This window comes from Rhincodon typus, chromosome 11 (assembly GCF_021869965.1).
Source record: "Rhincodon typus isolate 14 chromosome 11, sRhiTyp1.1, whole genome shotgun sequence".
Taxonomy (NCBI): Eukaryota; Metazoa; Chordata; class Chondrichthyes; order Orectolobiformes; family Rhincodontidae; genus Rhincodon; species Rhincodon typus.
In genome coordinates, this window is record NC_063342.1 from 65,384,687 (window position 1) to 65,411,241 (window position 26,555).

General features: G+C 40.3%; 1 protein-coding gene across 1 annotated transcript in view; it reads left to right on the forward strand.

Moving 5' to 3' along the window:
- LOC109935041 (rho GTPase-activating protein 6-like) overlaps nt 1–26,555 on the forward strand; it is a 515,598-nt gene that overhangs the window by 336,794 nt on the left and 152,249 nt on the right. The window contains exon 2 of the mRNA XM_048602528.1: nt 6,217–6,376. Coding sequence (XP_048458485.1) covers nt 6,217–6,376 — 160 coding nt within the window. The remainder of the gene's footprint in view (nt 1–6,216; nt 6,377–26,555) is intronic.

A 26,555-nucleotide genomic window follows, 5' to 3' on the forward strand; every position in this document is an offset into this window, starting at 1 on the left:
ACGGAGAAGTGGGAAGATAAAATGACAGCAGCAATTACAATCAATGTTGCTCTTAAAACATGCACAGAAATCACACTGTGTTAGGATGACTGTTCAAATTATAATTTTGGTGCAAAACTCTTCAGGGGAAAATTAAAGCATTAAGTTTCTTTCAAAAGTCTTTGCAAGATGTGATTTGCTTCACTTCATTTTCTGGATTTGTGGATCACTTGGAAAGATGTGTGCCAATGTACCATTCGTATATTCATTGGAATTTCCCTGAGGTTTTATTATTATCCCAAAAGTGATGTGCTGAAAACACTCACATCATTAATCATTACTTTCTGTTGAACTTAAGTTATATGTTCTGGAATTTTAGTCACGTTTGTTCAATTCTTGCTATGTGCATTGAGTGTTTCTTGTATAGTATGATTGAGATGCATTGATGTCTTGCTATGGGATTCAATAATTTACTGAAAATTGGACCAATTTCTTTTGTACTATATTTTGGCGTATTTAATGTGTGTATTCCCTTACTGCCTGTAATCAGTGTGTTCGGCATGGAATGAGGTTTGTCCTTTCTTATCCTTAGAATGTCCACTCCAATTATATAATTCAGCAGCAAGAGTCTGAGATTTTTAAAATAAAATGTAGTCTTTCACAGATTATAGTTAATTCAGTCTTTGATTTACTATATCCAGCTTCTTTATGGCAGGACTGTAAATTCTTGAATGGATTCAATGATTTGAAGTTGAACCTAAGGATCTTGTAAAACAAAGAGTTACCAGTAGGATAGGAACCTTCTTGTAGTGAAATATTAAGGTAGCTAGTTCTGAGGTGAACTTTGAAACTGAAACAGTTTTTGCTTGCTTGCTGGCTTACAGCTATGCTTAGCCAGTCTGAGAACCAAGCTCTAATGATTGGTTCTATTGGATTAGCTTGATCCTGGGGTGTTGATAATGAAGCCCTTGATCCCACCTCACGTGTCACCTGGTTTAACACCATGTCTAATTTGAGTGGGATTGCCTGTCATGATACAATAGGAAATGGACAGAGACGGTGGAGATTCAGTTATCCTTTTTTGACCAGCTTGAAACCTGGGGACGAGCAGTCTGGAAAATCAATGGTTTGTGTGTTGACCCTTCCTTAAAACAATAAGATATATGAATTCTGTTACATTATGTAATGGTTCTGGAGGGGTTAATGTTACTTTGTCTGTACCCATTCTACACATGGATGGAGGTGAGTCCTCCTGTAGCTTTTCGGAAGGAGCAGATGATGTATTTGTACCAGTTTCGTAGTAGTTATGCCTGACCAAATATAGTTATTGCTATCATGCAATAAACAACTTTGTTATCTAAAAACTGCGCCTCTCCTGTTGATGCTGTATGGTGGTTTATCCCTCTATAATGAATCACTAGATCAGACTAAGAAAATTGATGGCAGCGAAATTTCTCCAACAGCCTTTGCCTTGCAACACATACTGAGAGAGGTGGCAAACACTACAAGTGCCAACTGTGGTCAGCCAGGAAAATGACGCAAGTTCCACAGATGGCTGAGAGAGGTGCCTTCATTTGTGTCAATTATATGTAGTATTTATTGGAAATTTGATACTACCTGTAGTCCAAGTGCCGAGACTTGCATGATTTGTACCATTCATCTTAATAGCTTATACGTGTTGTATTGACTGCAAGTTAATAATATGACATTGGCTGTACTTGAGAGCTCTTTAACTTTGTTTATGATAAACCCATTCATTTGGCAGGACACTTGTCTGTAGTAGAGTGCAATGTGGACTCTGGCTATCGAACACACTTTTTTTCGTAAAATGGGTCATTGTTCGTCGCATCATCTTCCTATTCCCTTGGAGAACATTATGAAATAGTGAAAGAAGTAACCTGAAAGACCACAACATGGGCATTACTTCAATGAATCCAAACATTTCTATACCACTGAATGAGGTAATCAGTGTTATACAGCGGGAGGGGTCTGTGGACTCCCATTACCTGTACAAAAGGTGGGGCACCCATTCTCCCAACCAGCAGATGCAAATATCTGGGGGTTTAAAATTCAGGTTGAGGCAGAGCTGCAGTGACTGGTATGTCTGAAGTTGCATTTGAATCCTTCACCCTTTGACTAAGGAAGGAAGGCTACCACTGATCCAGTAGCAGAAAATAATTAAAATACGTATTATTGCTTGAAATGAGTATACTAAATTACAGTAACTAGTATAAAATACTGAGAGGGAAGATCAGTTTAACGGCACTTATTTGTGTTTGTCCATTTGCATGTGGAACTCAAGTGAGTGATCATTTTGGGAATTAAAGTCTTTGTTCTGATCATACATTGCAAACACGGTAAACAAATTCAACTTTAGCGCACAGTTTTAGCATGAACTTCTCTTTTAGACAGCCATCAATTAACATAAAATCTACACAAGTTTTAGTTGCCTTACCCTAATACAGTTATTCCTTTGTATATCTCAGTTGTTAGCTGTACCCCATTGTTCTTCTGTGAATTTCATCAGTAATGTAGGTGAAAGCAACAACAGGGTATTAATGTAGCATTACTAATCTAGGAAATGCTGGAAGAGCTTGCACTGAAGTGCTAATTGACACTGAACTAGACAAAGGAGATATTAAAAGGATAACTAAAACCTTAGTCAAAGAGGGTCTTCAAGGCGGAAGATGATGGGATAGTATGAAAGTATGCAAATGACTTATATGATGAGGATTTATCTGAAAGAATGCATGAATTTTAAGAGAATTGCATGCCATAATCTAATATTTTGCATCCAGTTACCGACAAAATTCAATATTCTTGGGATGAACGCTGTATGGGTGAAATTTATTACCCTCCCCAAGGTGAGTTTGGAGCTGGGGAGGCATTTAATTGAGATGGAAAGGCATCAGGTAGGAACCCTGCCTCTGGAACACACGCAGACATCTGCTAGGATTCAACCGGTAGCGGATGAAGCAGTTGCCATGTGCGAGACCTATGCAGCAAACCCAGCTGTATCAGGTTGTGGGCTCCCAGGAAGGTTTCTCATTCGAAATCACTGTGTTGATTGAGGGTCTTAGCATCGGGATGGGGAGAGCCGTCCCCCTCCTCTTTACTGTAAAAACCCCTCTGTCCTCTTACTGCTCTCTGTCATTTGTGACCTGGGTCCCTTGCTGGTCCTAAGCCTTTAGTATGTGCATTGCCAGTGTCTGCCATTGTTTCACCACTAGCTGCTGAGATTTCTGTCTCCGAGAACTCCAGGAAAGGTCGGACCTTGGCCACCTAAGAGCCTGTACGTTGCTTACTTCCTGCTGCCTTTCCTGAAAGAGGTAATGTTGGGGCTCCCGCCAACTGTATCGCTTGCAGGCAAGTGTTCTCTATTGTCTTTGGTAAATACCTCTCTACCTGTCAGGACAAACAGATATCAGTGTACTTACAAACGCAAAACAATATTAAAGTAATTCAAGTCTTCAGTGATTGTTTCCAGTCTGAAAATAACAAGCGTACTGCAATCTGAAACCTTCCCTGACCAAATAACCGTCTATGAAATGCAGGATCACCTGAGCATTTGTTTCTCCAAACAGTTGTCCTTTGTGACTTTCAGAGGAGCACCCCCAGCTTTACAAAATCATACATTTATGTGGTGTAAAATTTCTGAACTTTCAAATGGGTGAGCAGTAGTACAAGTGACGACCTAACATCTGTGTCAGATGACTGGTTTCAAGTCCCCTCTAGGGAAATGAGACTATAGCCTTAGGCTGCCACTTCAGTGCAATGTCATTCTGTGTGATGCCTTTCAAATGCAATGTTAAGTTGAGGTCAGATATACCTTCCTAGAGGGGATGTAAAAGATCCCAAGTCAGTATTTTAAGAAAGGGCAAGAGATTTCTCCATGATATCCAACCTATTATTTATTACTCAACGAACATTGAATGTTACCAGATTTTTTGTGATATGATTCTCAGTACTTCATTGACTGCAAAGTTATTTGGGATGTCTTGAGATTGCAGATTTGTTTTATTCATTTGTAGGGTGTAGATGTCACTAGCTAGGCCAACATTTATTGCCCATCCCTAATTGCCCAGAGGGAGGTTAAAAGTCGACCACATTGCTATGGAACTGGAGTTGAATGCAGGTTAGACTGGGCAAGGATGTCAGTTTCCTTCCCTAAAGGATGTTTGATGAACTCAATGGGGTTTTTCAACAATCAATGATGGTTTCATGGTCATCATTAGATGCTTAATTCCAGATTTTTATTGAATTCAAATTCCACCATCTTCCTGGGCCTCTGTCATTTTTCTTTACCACAGTTCAGATTTTGTGATCCATGTTTCATGTGACAAAGATGCTCACCAGTAGCCCAAAATCTTAGAGCCTGAATGTTTGTAATTTCTTCGCTGAGAGCTACATAAACACATCAGTCTGAACATCAGTGTCTAAGCGATGGTTGTCTGAAACAACCATGCATTTAGCGGTAAAAGGATAAGCGCCTAAAATTGCATGCTGTGTTCTTCATCATCCTTACAAAACCGTGTGTTCGTCATCATCCTTACAAAACCGTGTGTTCTTCTTCATCTTTACAAAACCGTTTATGATATGAGCAGTACTCTGGAATAGCCAATGATGAAACAGTGCAGCAGTGAAAAGAGATGTCACGCTCTGGCCTTTTCCATGTTCCAAATTGCCTTCCAGCAGTAATCTGTGATTAATATCAACAACTCACTGAGAGAAATTAGAGGATTTTGAAGGATGTGTCTTCTTTCTTTGTTTTAAACTAGTTTTTGCTGTGAATATGTATCTATTCATTATAAACCTTTTTTAGCCTATGTATATTTCACCAAAATATCTTTTAATCCGTACGTTTTGCCTAGCAACAGATTTGGCCAGATTTTGCAGTTGATATAATGGTGAGGGCTAATGGTACTTGTTATTTACGTATGCAGATGATGAAGAGGATATGTGGTTGAATGCCAATATCCCAGTAATTTCTGGCAAATACCAAAATGACATTTCACTGAGCCTGATAATTGACGTGTGTCGAATATTGTTAAATGAATGAGCTTATAGATACAAACTAAACTAGCTACGTAGTTTCGAGCATGAGTAATATTCCTGGTGTAATAGTTGTTCATTTCTGACAACCAGTCCCTCTGCCACTGAGGACTATCTGTCATAAATGTGGAATCTTATCCTTTCTACTGTTTATCGTTGGACATTTCCAAAATGTTAGTCTTTGAACTTCTCTTTCCTTCTTGCTGCTTGATTTAATGTTGAATTAATCCACTCAGATTTCTCTATTCTTCTGCTCTTTTTTTCCCTTGCATCTTTAATGCACTGTCTTCAGCGCTCAAAGCTTTGAAATGAAGGGCATGAGGCAAGTGTAAGCATTGACAGATGATGTTTAAATACCCTTTCTTTAGTAGAGCTTGGCCTGTTGTTTTTGGTTTTAATGATGATTGAAGAAGAGCATGCCCGACCCATATATTCTCCAGGGAGCTGATTATTGAACCCTCACAAGCTATTATGCATACGCTAGGGAGTGAATTCATAGGTGCTGAATTAAAGGAGTTTCCAATGGAGTGAATCTTCAGCACAAGACAATTTACACACTTGGGGTCAGATTGAATTTCCAGCTTGAGAGAGTAAATGTGTCTGTCACTACTCGAGACAAAGGTGCATCACATTTGCTGCCTGGTTCATTGTGGTTGTCCCCATTTCAGACTTGATGAAGTCATATTTTATGCTTGGTAGTTGGTTTAAAACAAATGTTCTGTTTGATTTCCATGTGCGTACATTTTTGTCATTATAGAAACAGAAGCCATTTCACTTTTCTGTAGCTGAGTTTTGGAATGACAGCACAAAGAATTGGTTCTCTGTCCTGTCTGACTTGTTCATAAGGGGCATGAGAACAGTTGGGAAAAAGAAGTCTGCAAGACTTGATATGTCACTTAGTCAAGAATATTTCCTCAGTCATAGAAACTTTCAAAAGTATTGTGTGGTGGTTTATTGAGATGTGAAATGTTGCTAGCCCCAACAATTGTGTCAGCTCAGTTCTGGTATTCAGCACATGCAAAAAGGCTGTGCTTAAAAATAATGTCATCAAATAGGGACAAACCAACACTTGAAGTTTACCTGATCAAGCGGTGATTGAAAAGGAAAAAGCATAATGCTATACTGTGCTGCGCTTGGTTCTTTTTACCTGATTGCTTTTTATTAACCATCTTTTTCTAACAACAGGCTGACTTTACTTGGAACAGCATGTCTGGCCGCAGTGTTCGATTGAAGCCGGTCCCTATCCAAAGTCTCTCTGAACTGGAGAGAGTACGGCTTCAGGAAGTGGCTTTTTATCGGCTACAGCAGGACTATGACTTGGGCTGCCAGGTTACAATTCCGAAAGGTAAGACCTAATTGTGGATAGCTTCTCAAAGATTGCTGCTCCCTTGTTTATACGTTAACCTTTCATGGGTTGTAACGTTTGTTTGGCTTTCAGCTAATGTGAGTATTAGAATTGTAGTTACGCGTGATCGTGACAGATGATAGTAAGCCCTGTAAACTAGAGTTGCCAACCCTCCCAGTATTACAAGGCTGTAAGGATTGAATATTAATCTCTGTTCATTGCTGCAAGCAATTTACAAGAAAAAGTCATTGAGATTTTAACTCAAAATTAAGCTTTTTCCTTTGTTTTCTTTGAACTAATTTGTACTAATTTATAAAAATATTAGAAATGGGAAAAATTGCAATGTATTTATAACAAGGAAGAGGCTGTTTTCTTTCCAAGTGGAGTGAAAATACAAAGAAAGTGTCAGCCTGTTAATCAATCTGGAAATTCTTCTCGTGCTTCACACTTCTGTCCCAAGGGAAAAGTGTGATGATGTAAAATCAGCAACATTTTACACTGAATCTCTGTGTATAGTTCATTGCCAACTCATACTAGATCTTATTTACATGGATGCAATGAATTAATTAATAGATATGAACACTACAGGACAGGAATAGACCCTTCGGCCCTCCAAACCTGCACCAACACATCTTTGCCCTTCCACACTAAAACTGTCTTCACTCACAGGATCCATATCCCTCTATTCCCTTCCTATTCATGTATTTGTCCAGGTGTTTCTTGAATTCTGCTATTATGTCTACTTCCACCACCACCTCTGGCAGTGCATTCCAGACGCTCATCACCCCTTGTGAAAAACTTGCCTCACACATTTCTTTTAAATTTCACCCCCTTGCACTTTGAACCTGTGTCCCCTAGTAATTGATCCCTCCACCCTGGGAAAAAGCCTCATTCTTTCCACTCTGTCTATACCACTCGCAATCTTTTAAATTTCTATCAGGCCGCCCCTCAACATCGTGTGTTCCAGTGAAAACAAGCCCAGTCTATCCAACCTTTCTTCATAGCTAAAATCCCCCATACCAGGCAACATCCTGGTAGACCTTTTCTGTACCCTCTCCAAAGCACCCACACCCTTCTGGTAGTGTGGTGACCAGCAATGTATGTAATATTCCAAGTGTGGCCTAACTAAAGTTCGATAAAGCTGCAGCAGAACTTGATGTCCTACACATCAGGATAAGTTGGGCGTAAAGTCTTGCAGGGCTTTCCAGTTTAATGTTTGATTAAAATGCACAGGATCCTCCATGTTTCTTTTCTTTATTCATTCAGAAAACATGGGCATCACCGGCATAATGAGCATGGTTGCCCATTTCTAATCACTCTTGAACTGAGTGGCTTTCTAGGCCATTTCAAAGGGTTAAGATTCAACCATGTTGTTGTAGGTCTGGATCGTGCATGGAGGCCAGACCAGGTAAGGACAAGAGAACTCCTTCCCTAACTGGTGTTATTGAACCAAATGGATTTTCAGAACCTTCGACAATAGGTATCCTCACTAGTCACTGGAGAGGTCCTGGAGGAGTGGCAAGTAGCTAATGTTCCTCTGTACAAGAAGGGAAATAAGGATAGTCCAGGAAACAGTAGACCAGTGAGTCTCCCATCAGTCATCTGGAAGCTATTGGAGAGAATTCTTTGGGATAGGATTTATGTGCATTTGGAAAAGCATGGCCTAATTAGGGACAGTCAGCATGGCTTTGTGTGGGGGAGGTCATGTCTTACCAACTTGATTAAATTTTTTGAGATGATGAAGGTGATTGAGGGTAGAGCAGTGGATATTGTCTACATGGATTTTTAGTTAGGCTTTTGACAAGGTCTCTCATGGTAGGGTCATCCAGAAGTTCAAGATGTATGGGATACTTGGTGACTTGGCCATGTGGATTCAGAATTGGCTTGCCCAATAGAAGGCAGAGGGTTGTGGTGGAAGGGTGTTTTTCTGGCTGGAGGTCTGTAACTAGTGGTGTTCCGCAGGGATTCTCACTGGGACCTCAGCTGTTTGTGATATATATAAATACCTTGGATGAAAATGTAGATGGGTGGGTTCATAAGTTTGCAGATGATACAAAGATCGGTGGAGTTATGCACAGTGTAGAAGGTTGTCAAAGGATACAGCGGGATATAGATCAATTGCAGATATGTGCAGAGAAATGGCATCAGAGTTTAATCTGGGTAAGTGTAAGGAGCTGCACTTCGGCAGATCAAATGTTAAGGAAAAGTATTCAGTTAATGGCAGGATCCTGAACAGCATTGGTGCACAGAGGGATCTTAGGGTTCAAGTCCCTAGCTCCCTGAAAGCAGCCACACAAGTGGATAGGGTGGTAAAGAAGGCATATGGCATGCTTTCCTTTATTGATTGGGGAATTGAGTACAAGGGACAGGATGTCTTGTTGCAGCTTTATAAGACTTTGATTAGGCCACACTTAGAGTATTGCATTCAGTTCTGGTTGCCACATTATAGGAAGGCTGTGGGGCCTTTGCTGAGGGTGTAGAAGAGGTTTACCAGGATGCTGCCTGGATTAGAGGTTATGAGCTATGAGGAGAGGCTGAAGGGAGGCTTGATAGAAGTCTATAAAATTATGAGAAGCATAAATAGGGTTGACAATCAGTATGTTTTTCCCAGAGTTGAAATGTTTAATACTCGGGGCATGGATTTAAGGTGAGAGGGGAAAAGTTCAAACGAGACGTGAGGAGCAACTTTATTTTAGAGAGTGGTAGGAGTCTGGAATGCGCTTCCAGGGATCGTGGTGGAGGCAGATATGTTAGGGGCATTTAAGAGACTTCTGGGTAAGCACAAGAATAAGCAAGAAATAGAGAGGTATGGACTATGGGCTGGCAGAAGAGGTTAATTTAATTTGGTGTTATGTTCGGACCAACATCGTCGGCCAAAGGGCGCGTTCCTGTGTTGTAATATTCTATATTCTAATATTTCTATTTTTAGTCTCATTATGCCCTTCCCACAGCTTACTTTCCCACCTAATTTTGTAGATTTTTTTTCAAATGAGTCTCTTCAGACACGTTGAGAGTTGTCAAAAGTAGATGGGACTTGAACCCAGCATTTTTGGCCTAGAGATGGTGATATTACTATTGTGCCACAAGAGCCCTGCTCACCTAGTTTCATATCATCAGCAAACTTGCATATGATTACGCACGATTCTCTCATTTAAGTTGTTGATTTGGATTGTAAATAGCTGAAGTTCAAATACTGATCTTTAGTAGTGTTCCTCTATTTACACCCTGACATTCTGAGAATGACCTCTTGACCCATTAGCCAATCTTCAAACTTACAAATGTATTATCCCCAATTCCATGAGCTGTTAACTTGTTTATCAAACTTCTGTGTGACACCTTTTTGAATGTGTTCTGAAAATCCAAATTTACTGCATTCATCAGTTCACCCTTGTCTACCCTGTTACTTGCACCACCTCATGAAATTGTTTCCTTTGTCTAATCTGATTGCATGATTCTTCAAGTGCTGTGTTACAGTAGCAATAAACAAACCATTTATTAAATGAAGGCAATCAGATTGAAATTGATGGTGGTTGTAATCATGCCCATTATTACTGTGACGGGCTTTCTGTTCAAATTGCATTGATGAATTAATTAATTGAATTTAAATCTCACCTGCTGTGGTGGAATTGGAGCATAAGAATATCGGAGTATGTGAAATATTAAACAGGAATATTTGTCGGTCCTTCTGGATTGCCAGTGCAATTACTTTTTTTTTAAACTTACTAATGGAATGAAAGGATTTGGATAATTTCTTGTTCATCAACTGAGTGCCCTCTGAAAACTCCATTCAAGTCTTTTATCCGCAGCTAGACTTTTAAGTTCAGTCCTTCCTGAAAAGAGGCAATTTAGTGTCCCCTACTTCCAGCCGGTAGATGAGAACCCCATCACCTACGTTAAACTCCAACCAGAAGGGAACGTCAATAAAATTGGCAAATGAGCCTGGTGTTGACCTGACCCATCCTATATACTGTGTCGCCAGTACAATCAGTATGTTCACCATCAGATAATATTGGGATTTTTTTTATTGGATCCTCCCCTCTGGGTCTGGAAATGGACTGGAGTGCTTTCATGGATCATAACCCAACTTATTTTGCCGTACCGATTTATTTGGATAATATACAAATTAGGAGTGGGTTACTGAACCTTTTCAGGCTGTGCTGCCATTCGGTATGATCCTGGTAGATCTGATTACCGCACAACCCTGCCTACCCTATTAACCTGTCACAAGCCCCAGCCTTGCTTATCAGGGGTCTATCTACTTTTGTCTTAAAAATATTCAAGGATTCTGCTTCCATCACCTTTTTTTTCCCCTTGAGGAAAGAATTCGAAAAACTCATGCCCATTGAGAGAGAGAATTTCTCCTTTATCTTTGACTTGAATGGACGTACCCCCTTGTTTTTTTTTAAGCAGTGACACCTTAGTTCTGAATTCTTCCATGAGATGAAACATCTTTCCCACATCTATCCTGTCAAGACCCCTCTGGATCTTGTATTATTAATAAAGTCACCTCTTAAAGTCACGGCGCATTAGTGCATTACCCTTGTTACACGTTGCTCTAATCTTCTCGATTTGTCCAACCTTATGACAATTGTTGAGGCCCTATAAAGTTCTCCCACTGTACTTTTCTGCTCTTTCTTGCTTTTTAGGGTCATCTATATTGATTCAACATTATCAACTTCCTCAGCTAAGATTCTTTTTCAATCTTGCCTTTATCTCATCCTTTTTATCATTAGAGTGCCCCACCTCCCTTTTATATTTTGCCTTTTTCTCTTAAAGGTCTATTTAATTATGTCTTTGTAGGTCAATCTATTTATCATCATTCATGCCATTAATTCATCTATCTTGTTACTAATATTCATTCTGATTTAACAGCTTTTAATTTGCTCCTACCGCCCCCACCCCCACCGTCCCACCGTCCCACCACCACCGATGTGGGCCTTGCTGTAAATGTTGTGTTATTATTGTATACCTGCTTAATTTTGTATTATTACTACTCTGATCTGCAGACTTTACCTTTTTGGCTTTCACTGATAGATTTGCTCCTTATTAGATTAAAGCTCGATTGACTACCTTAGTTTTTGATTTGTCAGGCAATGTTTCCAACCTGATTTAAAACAGAGTCCATCTCAACAAAATAGGTCCTCTTCCCTGCCTCTCACTTGACTCTTTCAGTCGTAAAGTAAAATGTTCCAAGGTGCTTCATAGGGGTATAATGAAATGTCTTGCTCCAAAGGGACATGAGGATGTATAGGATGTCTTAAGGACTGAGAGATGGAAAGTTTTATTGACAGAATTCCAGAAGTCAGGGCCTAGGAAACTGAATGCACAGCTGTTAATAATTGGAACTCGGAGTCATACAACACAGAAACAGACCCTTTGGTCCAACGAGTCCATGCCAACCATAATCCCAAACTAAACTAGTCCCACCTGCCTGAGCTTGGCCCATATATCTCCAAACATTTCTTATTCCTGTACTTACCTAAATGTCTTTTAAATGTTGTAACTGTACCTATATCCACCACTTCCTCTGGAAGTTCATTCCACACATGAACCACTGTGTGAAAAAAAAAATTGCCCTTCATGTCTTTTTTAAAAAAAAATCTTTCTCCTCTCACTTTAAAAATATGCCCCCTAGACTTGAAATTCCCTACCCAATGGAAAAGGCACCTGCCATTCATCTTCTATACCCCTCATGATTTTATTAACCTTATCAATCACATTAATTAATTTTATCAATCACGTATGCTCTAGTGTAAAAAGTCGCAGCCTCAAGTCAATTACCTGAATATTGTAATAAAGAAAGGAATTTACTGCTACCACAGTACAGGTTATAAGTTAACACATACTTGGATTGGTCTGTGAAATGGGAAAAGATGGATATTTTTCTATTCCATACTGCTGACAAAAAGGTGAACTATTTAGACTTAATAAGCTTTTACTAGCTCTGTATTCTGATATCCTTCATGACACTGTATTGGCTGTGATAACGATATGTTGTTGGAGAGGCAGTAGGTTAGTAGTATATCACTAGAGTACTAATCCAGAACCTCCAGCTAAATTGTTGGGGAAATGGGTGTGAATCTCGCCACAGCAGATGGTGAAATTTGATTTCGAAAATGTGGACTAAGAAAGAGTAACCATGTAACCACTGTTGATTGTTCACTTGTATCCTTTAAGGAAGGAAATCTCCTTCCATGGTTTGGCCTACACAGATGCATAGCAATGTGGGTAATTATCTTCTGGCCAATTAGGGATGCAAACCTTTATTTATATGTGGAGAGTCCTTGGCACTGATCCAGCTTCCTCAGCCAGCTGTGAGTGAACAGAACCTGTGACACTCCTGTTTTTGCCTGTCAGCTAAGGCTCCCTCATTGGGGCTGTTAATCTAGTCCAATCAGGGAATTCCTACACAATGAGGTCCACCTTGCCGACCTTGTTACAATTACTACACGTTCCTTTTCCAGTATTAACCAATTCTCTTAAAGTATTATTGAATTCACTTGTACCACTTTTTCAGGCAGTGTGTGCCAGATCATAAATTGCTGTGTAATATAAAATTCTCCATTTCTTCCCTCTGGTCCTTTTTCTGCCTTAAATTTGTGACCTTTGGATACTAGCTATCCACCTGTGTTATGACTCCACGCTGGATGACCAAATTTATGTTACAATTTGGCTAGTAACTTTTTTTTTTAAGTAGATCAAGTATGAGATCCATAGGAGGAGAATAAGGCCACCAAGAATTTGAACAAACAGCAACAAACTTCACAAGTTAGAACATATGTACAATTTATTCTAACACCCAGAATTAAGGCGGTAAATCAGGTAATTGAACTCCTCATAGTGCGCATCGGGTGCACAGTCAAGATTTCCAAGAATTTGTCTCAGATCTTAATGACATGGTGGGTAATCAAATTTCATTAAAAGTCACAAGTGATCATAATTAACTTTGCTGATTCGACCTTGAAATTTTCAGGAGCTGCTCCATCGTGAACTGCATTAGTGAGTGTTCCTGTCTCAGTCGACAGCCCTGCTTTTCTAGGTCTAGACTCCCCTGGACTCTGAAATTGCACTTCAAAGTCTACTCATGGGTATACTCTAGCTTTTCAATGATAGCTGTCTTCACTGAGTTTGTCCTGCACCGGGATTTGTCTCCAAACTCTAATCTTGCTCAGTTGCCTCAAAGAAATATTGGTTTTAAGCTTTTCAGCATCCTCTGCCTCAACTGCACTGAAGTATTAGTGATTGTAGGATTCTTCCAAACCCCTGTCAGCCTCCACCAACACACAACCATTGACCTTCACACATTTATCGACTCCCCAGGACTACTACTGAGTCCCAATCCAGCAATTAGCTACCTACTAATTCCTAGAGCACCACCTTTTTGAGTTCTAACAGTATAGAGCCATGCAGTTACTTTAGACTCTTCATTGAGTCCCCGACACAATCTCTGTAATTCAGCTGTCTCCCTAACTGTACAGCTAACTGCAGCACTCCTAACGTGGAGTCTCTGTTTCCTTGTCCAGCGTACTGTAACCTTTGAATTCCTCTTCGGTGATCTCCAACTGTCCTGAATGACCTATCGCAAATCTTGTATTGCATGGCAGAATTGAATTTACTTGACATTTGTAAAACAGTCAGGCGCAGAAGATAATCACCCACGTTATTGTATGTCTGTGTAGTCGTGGGTAGGCCAAACCATGTAAGGAAATTTCCTTCTTTAAAGGACGTGAGTGAACAATCAACAGTAGTTACGTGGTCGCTATTGGAACCAAGTCCCTGAAGGTTACATTCTCCCAAAATGTTAGAAATGCATTTCATCACAACTCTCTCCAATTTATTCTTTCAAAGTCCATCGTTGTTTTGGAAACTTTAGTGAATCATTTGATCACTGTACAGGAAATGAAGGGAAAGACTGCCCCAGTTATGTTAGGGTGATCAGTCTCCGAGATGATAAAAATGAGGATTACATTTATAATCGAGAGGTTGTAGTAGATTTCTGACATCAGAGTCTGGTGAATTTATGTTGCAAATGCATACTGGGTGGATGAGCAGGTGACAGCCAAGTGCAGATTAATATTTTGTGATTTGTTTTTTAAATCAGAGGTTTTGATAATGAGTTTTTATTTTGATATTTACTTGCCCTTAATTTTCTTGAAGCTACATTTTAAAATAGTTGAATTTGATACCTTCAATCTGAATCGTCATGTAGCTGCCATGAGCTGCCACATCATATGAAACTGTTGGTACATTGTTAGGTGCAATGATGAGCCAGCTTTCTCTTGAGAATGCACTGTAGTTGTGATTTAATAATGTTGTATGATACCATAATTTTGCGTCTTCAAACTTTCTTCTACTGGAGAACAGCAAGACATTATTGAAGGACTTGCAGACAGATTAACAGTCTGACAGCTCACAAAGTGAATGTTCCTTCCACGGCTGTGACCATCTTTGTAGTAGCCACTGGGATGTTTTAATCCAATGCAACAAGTAGTTTCCTTTAAACCTACAACCTGTCTAGTGATGAATGGAACACACACGCCCGTATCCACGAAATGTGCGTAATCCCAATGGATGCCATACGAGAATTCTGAGCGGAGATTGCTGGAACAGGTTGGAATGGGCTTTGAATCCAATATCTCTGGACTCCAACTCCAGTGGATTTGCCACTGCGGCAAATCAAAAGGATTTTTTCATCTTTGCATATAAATGCAATGTTTAGATTTTTCCAGAGAATAGGAAAAATCAATCTCCTGCTGTCAGAGCTTGACTGTCACTTCAGTAGTTTTGCAAGTCATCACAGAACATAATTTTGTGTGCTTTGGTTTTTATTTTCACCTCTGCAATAAATGTGATTGGACACTGTCAAAGCCATATCCCACTGCACTTTTATTCCAACTATTTATTTTCATGTGACGAGAGGTTAATCTGTGGTTAATCTGAATTTTGGATTTTGTTAATGCTCTGAATTTAGTGTGTGTGTGTGTGTGTGTTATCTGACTTGCTATTAGCCAATGGTCAGAATTGGACACAAACAGGATTATGTTTTTCAAGCCCATTCAAGTACAGTTAGTGGTTTACATTGGCGCAGCTTTGCTTGTACCTTCACGTGATGCAAACAGTTTATGGCAAAAGCAAAAATGAAAGTACGTGCCTATGGCTTACAACAATGACTTGCACTTACATAGGGCCTTTTAAAATGTCACAGTGTAATTCACAGGCATAGTGGAAGATTTATAGACCAACATTATTAGAATTGAGCGAATTATGTACCTCCAAAGTGTGATCATCATTGAGAATTGCACAAATGTTGCTAAAAGGCTGACAAGTTATGTCAGAGGAAGAAAATAGCTGCTGCTATTTGCAAGAACACAATAGTATTGGCACTGAAAGAGTTTTCTGTGGTGGTAGAAGCCAGAACAAGGAGGGATAACCTTAAAATTAGAGGATTGAAATCAGGAAGTAGGCTACCTCTCAAAAGTTAGTGGACATTCAACACTTACATTCCCTTTTAATTATCTCTTTCACTCCTTCTGACACTGTATACTGTTTTAACTGTGGTTAAAGTAGATTATCAATATTCAACTTTCATCATTTGCCTTTAATAACTGAGACTTCCATTGGCTAAACATGGTTAACAGCCATTATGATTACCTGACAAATCCTGGTAACCATCATGGATTATATAAAACATTGAAATTGCCATTTTAATTGAGGCACTGAAACTTAGTGAGCTGTCCAAACATTTGCATCGCAATTTTTTTAAACTCACTAACATATGACATCACATTGTGGGAGAAGAAAGGCTTGCCTATTAATTAGCTATGATGTGGAAGTGCTGGTGTTAGACTGCCGTGGACAAGATCAGAAATCACTCAACACCAGGTTATAGTCCAAGAGGTTTATTTGAAAACACAAGCTTTTGGAGTCTTACTCCTCCTTCGGGTGTTAGTCAGAGAGGTAGCATCAGACACCGAATTTATAAGCAAAAGATCAAAGGGTCACACCATTGATGAGAATGTAGTAAACAAACTTATGATGCTGTTACATCTTCAATCAGTTAGAAGGTTTTAATTGAATAATATGTATGTAAATCCCCGAATTCCTTTCAAGCCCCTGTCCTGTGAGAACTAAAGGTTTTATCGGTGTAAAGAAGAGGTGACATTTTAGGTCAGACAATGCGTGTTAGGTGTGAGACCTTGTTTAGAATTTGTTTATGTTTTGGTTTGGAGTCAGACTGGCTTTGTTTCTAAGGTAATATTTTATAAAACACCACATTGTCTATAAATTGTGTGCTTTTTGAACAAAATAGAATGTATTTGCAAATACAGATTTACCCCATAGACTCACATGTGCATGCGTGTGTGCGCAAGACAGTATGTGATGAGAGAAGATCTGTGTGTGCTTGTGTAAGTGAGTGTGTGAGAATGTATAGTATGGTGTATCACCTGTAGTGCAACATGAACCCAAGATCCCAGTTGAGGCCGTGCTCATGAGTACCGAACCTGGCTATCAGCCTCCGCCAGCAACTCTGCGTTGTTGTGTATCCCAAAGTCTGCCTTGGAGGACGTTTACCCGAAGATCCAAGGCCGAATGTCCTTGACCGCTGTGGTGTTCCCCGACTGGGAGGGAGCCTCACTGTTTGGTGATTGTTGTGTGGTGTCCATTCATCTGCATGGTTTCACCAATAAATCATGCCTCAGGGCACCCTTACCTGCAGCATATGAGAGACAATTTTGGCTGAGTCACATGAGTATCTGCAGTGTACGTAGTGGGTGGTGTTGAAGATCTGACATGCATAGCAGAGGTTGCTAAGACAGGGTTGTATCATGTCGATGTTGTCCTGAAGGCTGGGTAGTTTGCTGTGAACAAAGGTCTGTTTAAGGTTTGGCACTTGATTGAAGGTGAGAAGTGGAGGCATGGGAAAGATCTTGGCGAGATGCTCATCGCCATTGATAATGTGTTGAAGGATTAATTAGCCAGTTTGGAAAAACAACTAGACTTTTTCTGAAGAAGGGTCTACGCCCGAAACGTCAGCCTTCCTGCTCCTCTGATGCTGCTTGGCCTGCTGTGTTCATCCAGCTCTACACCTGGTTATCTCAGATTTGGGAACAGCTGCTTCTGAGCAACAGGACAAAGAAGAGGAAACTTAGATTGGTAAGCAAGAGCTGGAAAGCAGTTTCTCTGTTTGTCTGTATGTTTCTCCCCTCTTTTTCTCTCTGTCTCTCTCTTTGTCTGTCTCTTCCCCACCCCCTGCTCCCACCACCCACCTCAAAAAAACAATGCCCAGTCAATAAACAACATAGAACAACAACCAATCATAGGAACTCCAAGATCCACAATCGTCACCATCGCTGAAGAAACCAAACAACAAGATTGTCAGAACTCAGATTTTAAATCTAACACTTCAAAGTCTGTATGAACATTAAGCAGCAACTGTCTTTACCGTCCTGTAAAAATAGCTACCCCAACCTTTTACAGGTTATTGCCTGTGTCTTTGAACATGTTTGATGCCATGTTTTTAGTTTTTTCAGAGAGTAGGTAGTAGCATTTCTCTTTTGCTAAATAAAGCCTTCGAATTAGATCATTCATTCTGATCTAGTTAGGTAAGCTTTTCATGAAGTGTGATCGCTGTACGCTTTTAAAAAAAGAAATTAAAAGGTTCCAACTGACTGAGACGGAGGGTGGGAGAAGTTAAAATACAGAAGCCCATCACCGCTTCTCATTTGGTTATAACAAAAACAACTGTGTAGACCAGAACTACCTGTCCTCCGTGTTTCTGTTGAATTAAATATGACTATTGTGTCATCAGCGAAAATTCGTTTGTGGAATGATTCAGTTTTACTGTTTCTTTTCTGCTGTGTTGTGTTAGGAGAGTAATTCTCCATATCTCAGACCGTACATAAGCCGTTTGATTGTGAGTGCATCAGCCATTAATTACTGTTTATTTCGATGCCGTTTGTTACTTTAAGTCACACGAGCAAAATAGACTATTAAACTCATTGCCACTTTGGTAGTGATGTAAAGAAAAGACTTGCACTTCTAAAAGCTTAGAAGTACTTTGTGGAATATAATTGCCACTAGAGTACACACAAGGGCGAAAATGACCATCACTGATGATTTAATGATTGGTTAAGCAATGAGCAGATGTCAGGAGGACACTCGTTCCTTTCATATTACCATGGAATATTTTACACTTCACTAAGAAGGCAGACAGGGCCTTGGTTTGACATCCTATCTGAAATGCAGCACCTCCGATGACAAAACTCCTGCTGTACTTCATTGTAGAGATGCTTGTATATGTGCATTATTTTGCACTTGTTCTATACTTATGTTCATTCGTAATACAAAACTCTCTGGTAAAGGATCAGTATCGGAATATTTTTCAAGTATTAGTGATCTGCTGAGCATTTTCTTGATTATTATTGATTTGCTTGAATATAGTTTAATTTTAAGCCTAGAAAATCAGTCTTCAAAACAGCAAATTATATAAAGTAGCTGAATTGCCACAGCCTTAAGACAATATTGCCACTCCGTCCACAATTTATAACCTCCAGCTTGCAGGTTGTATTTGAAGTAAGCACTTGAATGATCTAGGTAAAGTGCTCTTACAACAGTATGTGCCCATATTAATCTGTTCTCACCATCGAGCCAGCAGAGAATTGCTATCAGCAATGCAGTAGCTCAGAAGCTAACTCTGTTTTACTGGCAAGCTGTTTCGGGACACCTGCCCAAACAGTGTCTGCAGATCAGGAATCGTAGGTAAATGAAGCCTAAGATCCAATTTGAGTGTCTGTTGGGCATGCCTGTTCTGTAGGGTTTGTTTCCTGAAATGGATTCACTGAAGCAGGCTGGTCTCAAGCCAACAAATTGATTTAACTAAATCATAACTTTAAAAACATTGCATTTTTATTTATTCAATAATCATGAAGGTGATATGCATGGTTCTAATTACTGAGGATAGCTGTAGGTCTCTAATAAGAACAAAGAGCAGTACAGCACAGGAGCAGGTCCTGCGGCCCACGTAGACTGTGCTGACACATGATGTCTTTCTAAACCGAAAACCTTTTTGCCTCTTTACTGTCTGTGTCCCTCTATTCCCTGCCTATTCACGTATCTGTCAAGATGCCTCTTAATAATTGCTATTTTGTCTGCCTTCTCCACCACCTTTGGCAGCACATTCCAAGTGCTTACCACCTTCTCTGTGGAAAAGCCTGCCCCTCTCATCTCATTTAAACTTACACCTTTTCACCTTAAACCTATGCCCCTAGTAATTGACATTTCTACACTGGAAAGACTCAAACCATCCATTCTATCCATGCCTCTCGTAATGTTGTAAACTTCTTTCAAGTCGCCCTTTTATCCTTTGATGTTCAAGTGAAAGCGAACCGAGTTTGTCTAATCTCTCCTCCTAGCTAATACCTTCCAAACCAGGCAGAATCCTGGTAAACTCTCCAAAACCACCACCTGGTGGTGTGGCGACCAGAACTGTACATAATATCCCAAAGGTGGCCTAACTGAAGTTCTGTACAGCTGCAACATGATTTGCCAATTTTTATGTCTGACCAAGGAAAACAAGCATGCTACATGCTGCCTTGACCACCTTATCCAATTGTGTTTCAACTTGCAGGGAACTGTGGACCTGTCTTGTACATTGATGTAATTAAGGGTTCTGCCTGTTACTGTACACTTTCCTCCCAAATTAGGTCTCCTAAAATGCATCACCTTGCATTTGTCTGGATTAAATTCTATCTGCCATTTTTTTGCCTAAGTCTCTAGCCTATCTTTTATATATCCAGCTGTATCCTCTGGCAATCCTCCACACTGGCCACAGCTTGGAAACTTTGTACAGTCTGCAAACTTACTAATCAGGCTACCTACATTTTCCTCCAAATCATTAAACAATGAGGATCCCAGCACTGATCCATTAGGAATACCACTGGTCACAGATCTCCAATCTTAAAAACACCTTTCCACCGTTACTCTGTCTTCTGTGACTAAGCCAGTTTTGTATCCATTTTACCAGCTCACTCTGGATCCCATGTGACTTTACATTTTGTATTAGCCTGCAATGAGGGACCTTGTCAAAAGCCATTCTAAAGTATGTAGACAACATCTACCACCCTGCCCTCATCGAATAACTTTGTCACTTCCTCAAAAAGCTGAATCAAGTTTGTGAGACATGGTCTTGCCCACGCAAAGCCATGTTGCCTGTTGCTAATAAGTCCATATTTTTCAAAATGTTCCAAATAAGCTTGAAGTATATTCTGTGAACTATTCTGGGAAGCCTTCATATTAGAGCGTAATGGTTCTTTCAACAGATGGGATAGCGTAGGGCTGCTGCAAATTTAGGGAAGTTATTTGGAGCTTTCTTTCAAACCTCAACAAATTGCCGCTGGCTGTTTTGAACTATCTTGCATGGGACTGAGGGAAAATGATTCACATTTATTTTTAAACTGACAGATTAAACTCAAATTCCACCCTGAGATTATTTTCTGGAAAAGTATGGTTACCAAATTATTAGTTGAAAATTTATTTTGTAATGAGGCAGTTTATGCCTTTTTTTTTCTCCCCCTTTCTGTTCAATGTTTGCACCAGTCTTTGGCTGGACAAGCATGATTAGGCAATACTCAGACTATGATAATCCTCTTGGATGATTTGTTGTTCAGAACTTTCTGATAGCAAGTTGGATTGATTTTGTTTCTAATTTATTGCTTGTCCTGATGGCCAGCAACAGATTGGAAACAGAATAAGAAAAGCATTATGAATCTGCATTTTTTTTTTCTTGTTCTTTGATCAGATATGCAGAGTTGGGAGAAATCCATCTTTAAAAATGACTATCAAATTTCTGATGTGTTTTCCTTTCCTCTAAGGAGGTGAGCGAGATTGGGAGTCGAGCCAGGTGACCTGGTTGTGACGTTCCTGAGGCAGACTGGACAGAGCCAATCTCGGGGCTCTAGTGCTATGGTTAAAGTTTCAAAATAAAGATTAGAACATGAAACGTTTACTCCTGGTCCTTCCTTCCTTGCTTTCCATGCACATCTCTCCAGCCCATAGCCCCTCATACCCCATGCCCATTTACTCATCTCTTATGGCCCTCATATCCCTGTTCTAAGTCTGGGCCAACTCATTCTACTCCCCTCTAACTCACCACCCTTTGCCCTTCCCTATCAATGCCAATGCTCCTATTATTTATCGTTGGTGCATTTCACGAGGCATCCTGGCACTGATGATTGTCACCATTGAAAAATGCCACATTCTCAATGATACAAAAATATGCAATACATTGGAATTGCTCCAACTAATCCCTTGAGAAAACAAAATATAAATGCTTAATCCCAAAGAGCATAACCTCTCAAGTCAACAAACTTTTCCATTTTTTAGTTAGTCGGATCTCTTCTTCAATAAGCAGCACGTTGTGAAAATGAAAGTTTGGGAATTCAGTCATTTAGCACAAATTTGATAATGGTTTTTATCTCCACATTTTCTTGGTACCTTTGCTAGTCTCATTGAGTTCATGCACTTTGTAATGCATAAGCATACCTTTTCACAATCCCAAAGTGTGCCTTATCTCATTAAGGGTGTCCAGGGACTAGATCTAAAGGAATACATCTTCAAAAGGGGAGCGCTATATAAAACCCTCTCAGCTCACGTAGCTTCACTTCCCCATTCTCCATACAGCCCCAAAGCACCACCAATGCCAACCTCTAGTGTAATGCCCTCTGCCCATCCTCCGTGGCCTCTTGTACCTCTGTACTAACTTAGTGCCTACTTCTACACAGTCACCCTTTTCCCCCTTCAGCTACCGTGCCAACCTGTTGAACATCCAAAAGTACCCATGCACGTTAGAAAATATAGTTCTATTACTTACATTTCAATATTGCAGACTACTGTGTATTGATAGAAGTACTCGTATTTATAAATATGCATTTTAAAAATTGCTGACACATATTGACAATTCCAAGGTGTTCAAGTCCCTTTTTTTTTCTACAGATAATCAGCTCCACAGTTAATATTTCCAAAGAATCCCTAACTCCCTACCCCATCCCAAAGATACATAACATTCCCTCTTCCCTCCTCCCCCTCCCCCACCACCACCATCACCACCAAAAGTACTCTTGACTTCCACCCCAATGATGTCCTAGGTCCAAATCCACAGGGACCCCTGCGTTAAAGGAAGTGTACACTGTCTATCTAAAAGAAATGCACTAAGACCACACCTGCTCTTAGCGGGTCTAATCTCTGCACTGTGTTCCAGACACCAAGGAAAACAATCTGATTTCAACAGAGGTGGCTGGTCGTTTAAAGTTGTGTGCACGAAGCATGTCCTGCCCTCAAACCCACCCTATATAAATGAAAAGTGCGAGATTTGGATGTGTGACTTCTTGTGACATTTTCAACATGGTGGAGACATCCTCCTTCCTGATGAGGTCAGAAATCACACAACATCAGGTCATAATCCAATAGGTTTATTTGAAAACATAAGCTTTTGGAGCCTCACTCTTCCTCCAGGTGTTAGTGAGAGAGGTAGTATCAGACACAATTTTTAAGTAAAAGATCAAAGGGTCACACCACTAATCAGGGTGTATCAAACAGACCTGAGATGCTATTAAATCTTCAATCAATTAGAAGGTTTGAGTTGATTAATATCTGTGTGTAAATCCCCGAATTCCTCTGAAGTCACTGTCCTGAGAGAACTAAAGGTTTTACCAGTGCAAAGAAGAGATTACCTTTTAGGTCAGACAATGTATGTTAGGTGTGAGGCCTTGTTTAGAATCTGTTTGTGTTTTGGTTTGAAGTCAGACTGATTTTATTTCTAAAGTAGAAATTTATAAAATGCCACATCGGCTATCTATAAATTGTGTGCTTTTTAAACAAAATAGAATGTGTCTTCCTGAAGAAAAACAGCCCTGTTTTTCTGAGTGATCTTGCTACCTAAAATGTCACTGGATTCTGAAGGTAATTCAATCTGTGATGTGCCTGTTGCAATGTCTAGACTGCATGTAGGGGTGTTCAGTAACATCAGTGATGCATGTGTCCTAACATGTATCAACCAGTCAGAACCAGTCATGCAGCAAGTTGGCTCTGGTGGAGGGAAACGAGGTATTGACTGAAGGTGCCAATCATCTACTGCCGTTACCCTACACTCCTTCACCTCATGATGATTTAAAACACCACTTGTACAAATACTAACACAAAAGTAAGACTTATTTTTTAAAAAATGCATTAATAAGGAACAGTATCCATTTAAGATATCAATTTTGAACGTTGGTGCAAAAACTGAGAATTGTCACTTGCATGTGGAACATTAGGTAAAACAAAAATAGAAATATTTAATTATATACAGCAAAAAATTAGTTGAGCTTTCTTCTCTGTGAAAATCTTAACATGGAAAGAAGCCTTAGAGGCAGTAAAATTGAGAACTGCTGCCTCGTTTGTGTTGAGTTTCTGATCTCACCCCTTCCCATCTTTCTCTTATTTTATCCAGCCCTTAGAACTCTGTTCCTTCAGATTTAAATGGTCCTACACAATCTCTTACTGCATCATAACATTGGCATCTATGTCTTTGTTGTAAGAGCCTTGTGTTTTTGAAATTCTCTAAATAAAGAAAGCTCTGTCTATGGCTTGCATTTTATGATGAGTTATACAGAGGGTAAGAATTGAAGATGCCTTTATGAATTATTTCTGCATCATTGCTAATAATACTTAATTGTGTGAAATCCAGTATGGGCAAGAAAGGGTAATTATGGTAACTTAATAAGCATTTACAATAAAAATGGAAAATGCTTTATAAATGCTGCACATCACTCCGCATCTATAACTGTGATCATTGTTGATGAAGACAGCTTATGAATTACATCCAGATAATACAGGTTATTGATTTTTGCATGACTGTATTGTTGGGGCAAGTGTTATTCCTATGCACAAGACAGCATTGATGTCAGATTGACTGAAGGACTGGTTGTTGCTGGGTTTTTTTTGGGTTTGGATTGTCTTCAGCGAGGTGGATATATCTTATTCCAAGATCTATCATGCAATTGTTAATTGGCTTTTGCTCTGTAGAATTTTGAGGTACCTCCAAATGCATATGAATATCTGAGGCAACCATGGTAGAAAATAATTGAGTTTTCAGGAAACTGTGTGTAGTCCAGTTATTGCACTCACAATTATTACTATTTTACCTTTATAGACCTTTCAAGTTTGTTGACTGTTGATTGTTATATTTTCAACATAACCTCAAATGGATCCTTCCAAAAGCATTACCAGGCTTAAACAATATGTGAATCATTACATGTTATCAAGCCCCGTTGTCTACTGTGGTGCTTCGAAATAGTCGAACCTGTTCATTTTAAATGGCAATCAATCCATGGTAATACAGGGTGGTATGTAAGGTTTTGCGGAGTCAGTTTGGTGTATCCTCTTTGATAATCGGACTTTTCTGAGAGGTTAAACTTCTCTTGGTGACACTGTGATGAATTAAAGCTCTACTTCAGTTGTAGGCAATCATCAGCCAGCAAGAGCCCATTTTCCAGATCTTGTGTGCTGAACTGGAAAATGTCATTGAGTTTTCTTCCACTTTCCATACTTTGTTTGCTTTCATACACCCATCTCTGACTCATCCCTTCCTTTCCTTAACTTCTCCATCACAATTTCTGGCAATAGAATACTGACGAGTATCCACTATAGACCCATCAAGAGAATGTCAAAAATCACACAACACCAGGTTACAGTCCAACAGGTTTATTTGAAATCAAAAGCTTTCGGAGTGCAGCTGCACCTGACAAAGGGGCTGCATTCCAAATGCTTGTGATTTCAAATACACCTGTTGGACTATAAACTGGTGTCGTGTGATTTTTGACTTTGTCCACACCAGTCCAACACTGATGCCTCCACACCATCTACGTTCTGCTTGCAAAAAAGGCCCTGAACTACCTGTTGCCTGCCACTTTAACACACCACCCTGTTCCCTGATCAACATCTGTCTCCGGCTTGCTGCAGTGTTCCAGCGAAGCCCAATGCAAGCTGGAGGAACAACGCCTCATTTTCCGCTTGGGGACCCTATGGCCCTCTGGATTCAATATTGAGTTCAATAATTTTAGGGCCTGAACTCTTCCCATGTCCCACCCCCCCCCCAACCCCACTCACCAGGTCTTGTTACCACAGCCTGCCATTACACACCCCCTGTTGTTAGTCACTAACAGTCCCCATTAACAACTACTCACCCTCCCAGCCTGATCGTTAGCAACTCCTTTGTCTGTCCAACTGTCTTTCTCTCTCTTTGGGCTCTGTCCTATCGTTTACTCCATACCCCACCCACCTCCCTATTTTCTGCATATAAACTGACGTTTTCCCAGCCATTATCAGTTCTGAGGAAGGGTCACAGAACCCGAAACGTTAACTTTGTTTTTTCCTTCACAGATGCTGCCAAACCTGCTGAGCTTTTCCAGCAACTTTGTTTTTGTTCCTGATTTACAGCATCTGCAGTTCTTTCGGTTTTTATTTAGTATTTCCGTAGACTGAGATGCCCTTCTGAATCTCTTGTTTATATCTGTCATCCAGAGCTCCCTGATTGGCCCAGGTTAGCAACCCCAACCAACGATCTTATAGTCAATGAGATCCAACTAGCCCTGTTCCAATCACTACAGCCTTCTTCGCTAGAGATAACAAGGTGTAGAGCTGGATGAACACAGCAAGCCAAGCAGCATCAGAGGAGCAGGAAAGCTGACGTTTTGGGCCTAGACCCTTCTTCAGAAATGGGGGAGGGGAAGGGGATTCTGAAATAAATAGGGAGAGAGGGGGAGGCAGATAGAAGATGGATAAAGGAGAAGATAGGTGGAGAGGAGACAGACAGGTCAAAGAGGCGGGGGTGGAGCCAGTAAAGGTGAGTGTAGGTGGGGAGGTAGGGAGGACGGACAGGTCAAGGGGGCGGGATGAGGCTAGTAGGTAGGAGATGGGGGTGCGGCTTGAGGTGGGAGGAGGGGATAGGTGGGAGGAAGGACAGGTTAGGGAGGCGGGGACAAGCTGGGCTGGTTTTGGGATGCGTTTGGGGGAGGAGAGATTTTGAAGCTTGTGAAGTCCACATTGTTACCATTGGGCTGCAGGGTTTCCAAGCGAAATGTGAGGTGCTGTTCCTGAACCTTCGGGTGGCATCGTTGTGGCACTGCAGGAGGCCCAGGATGGA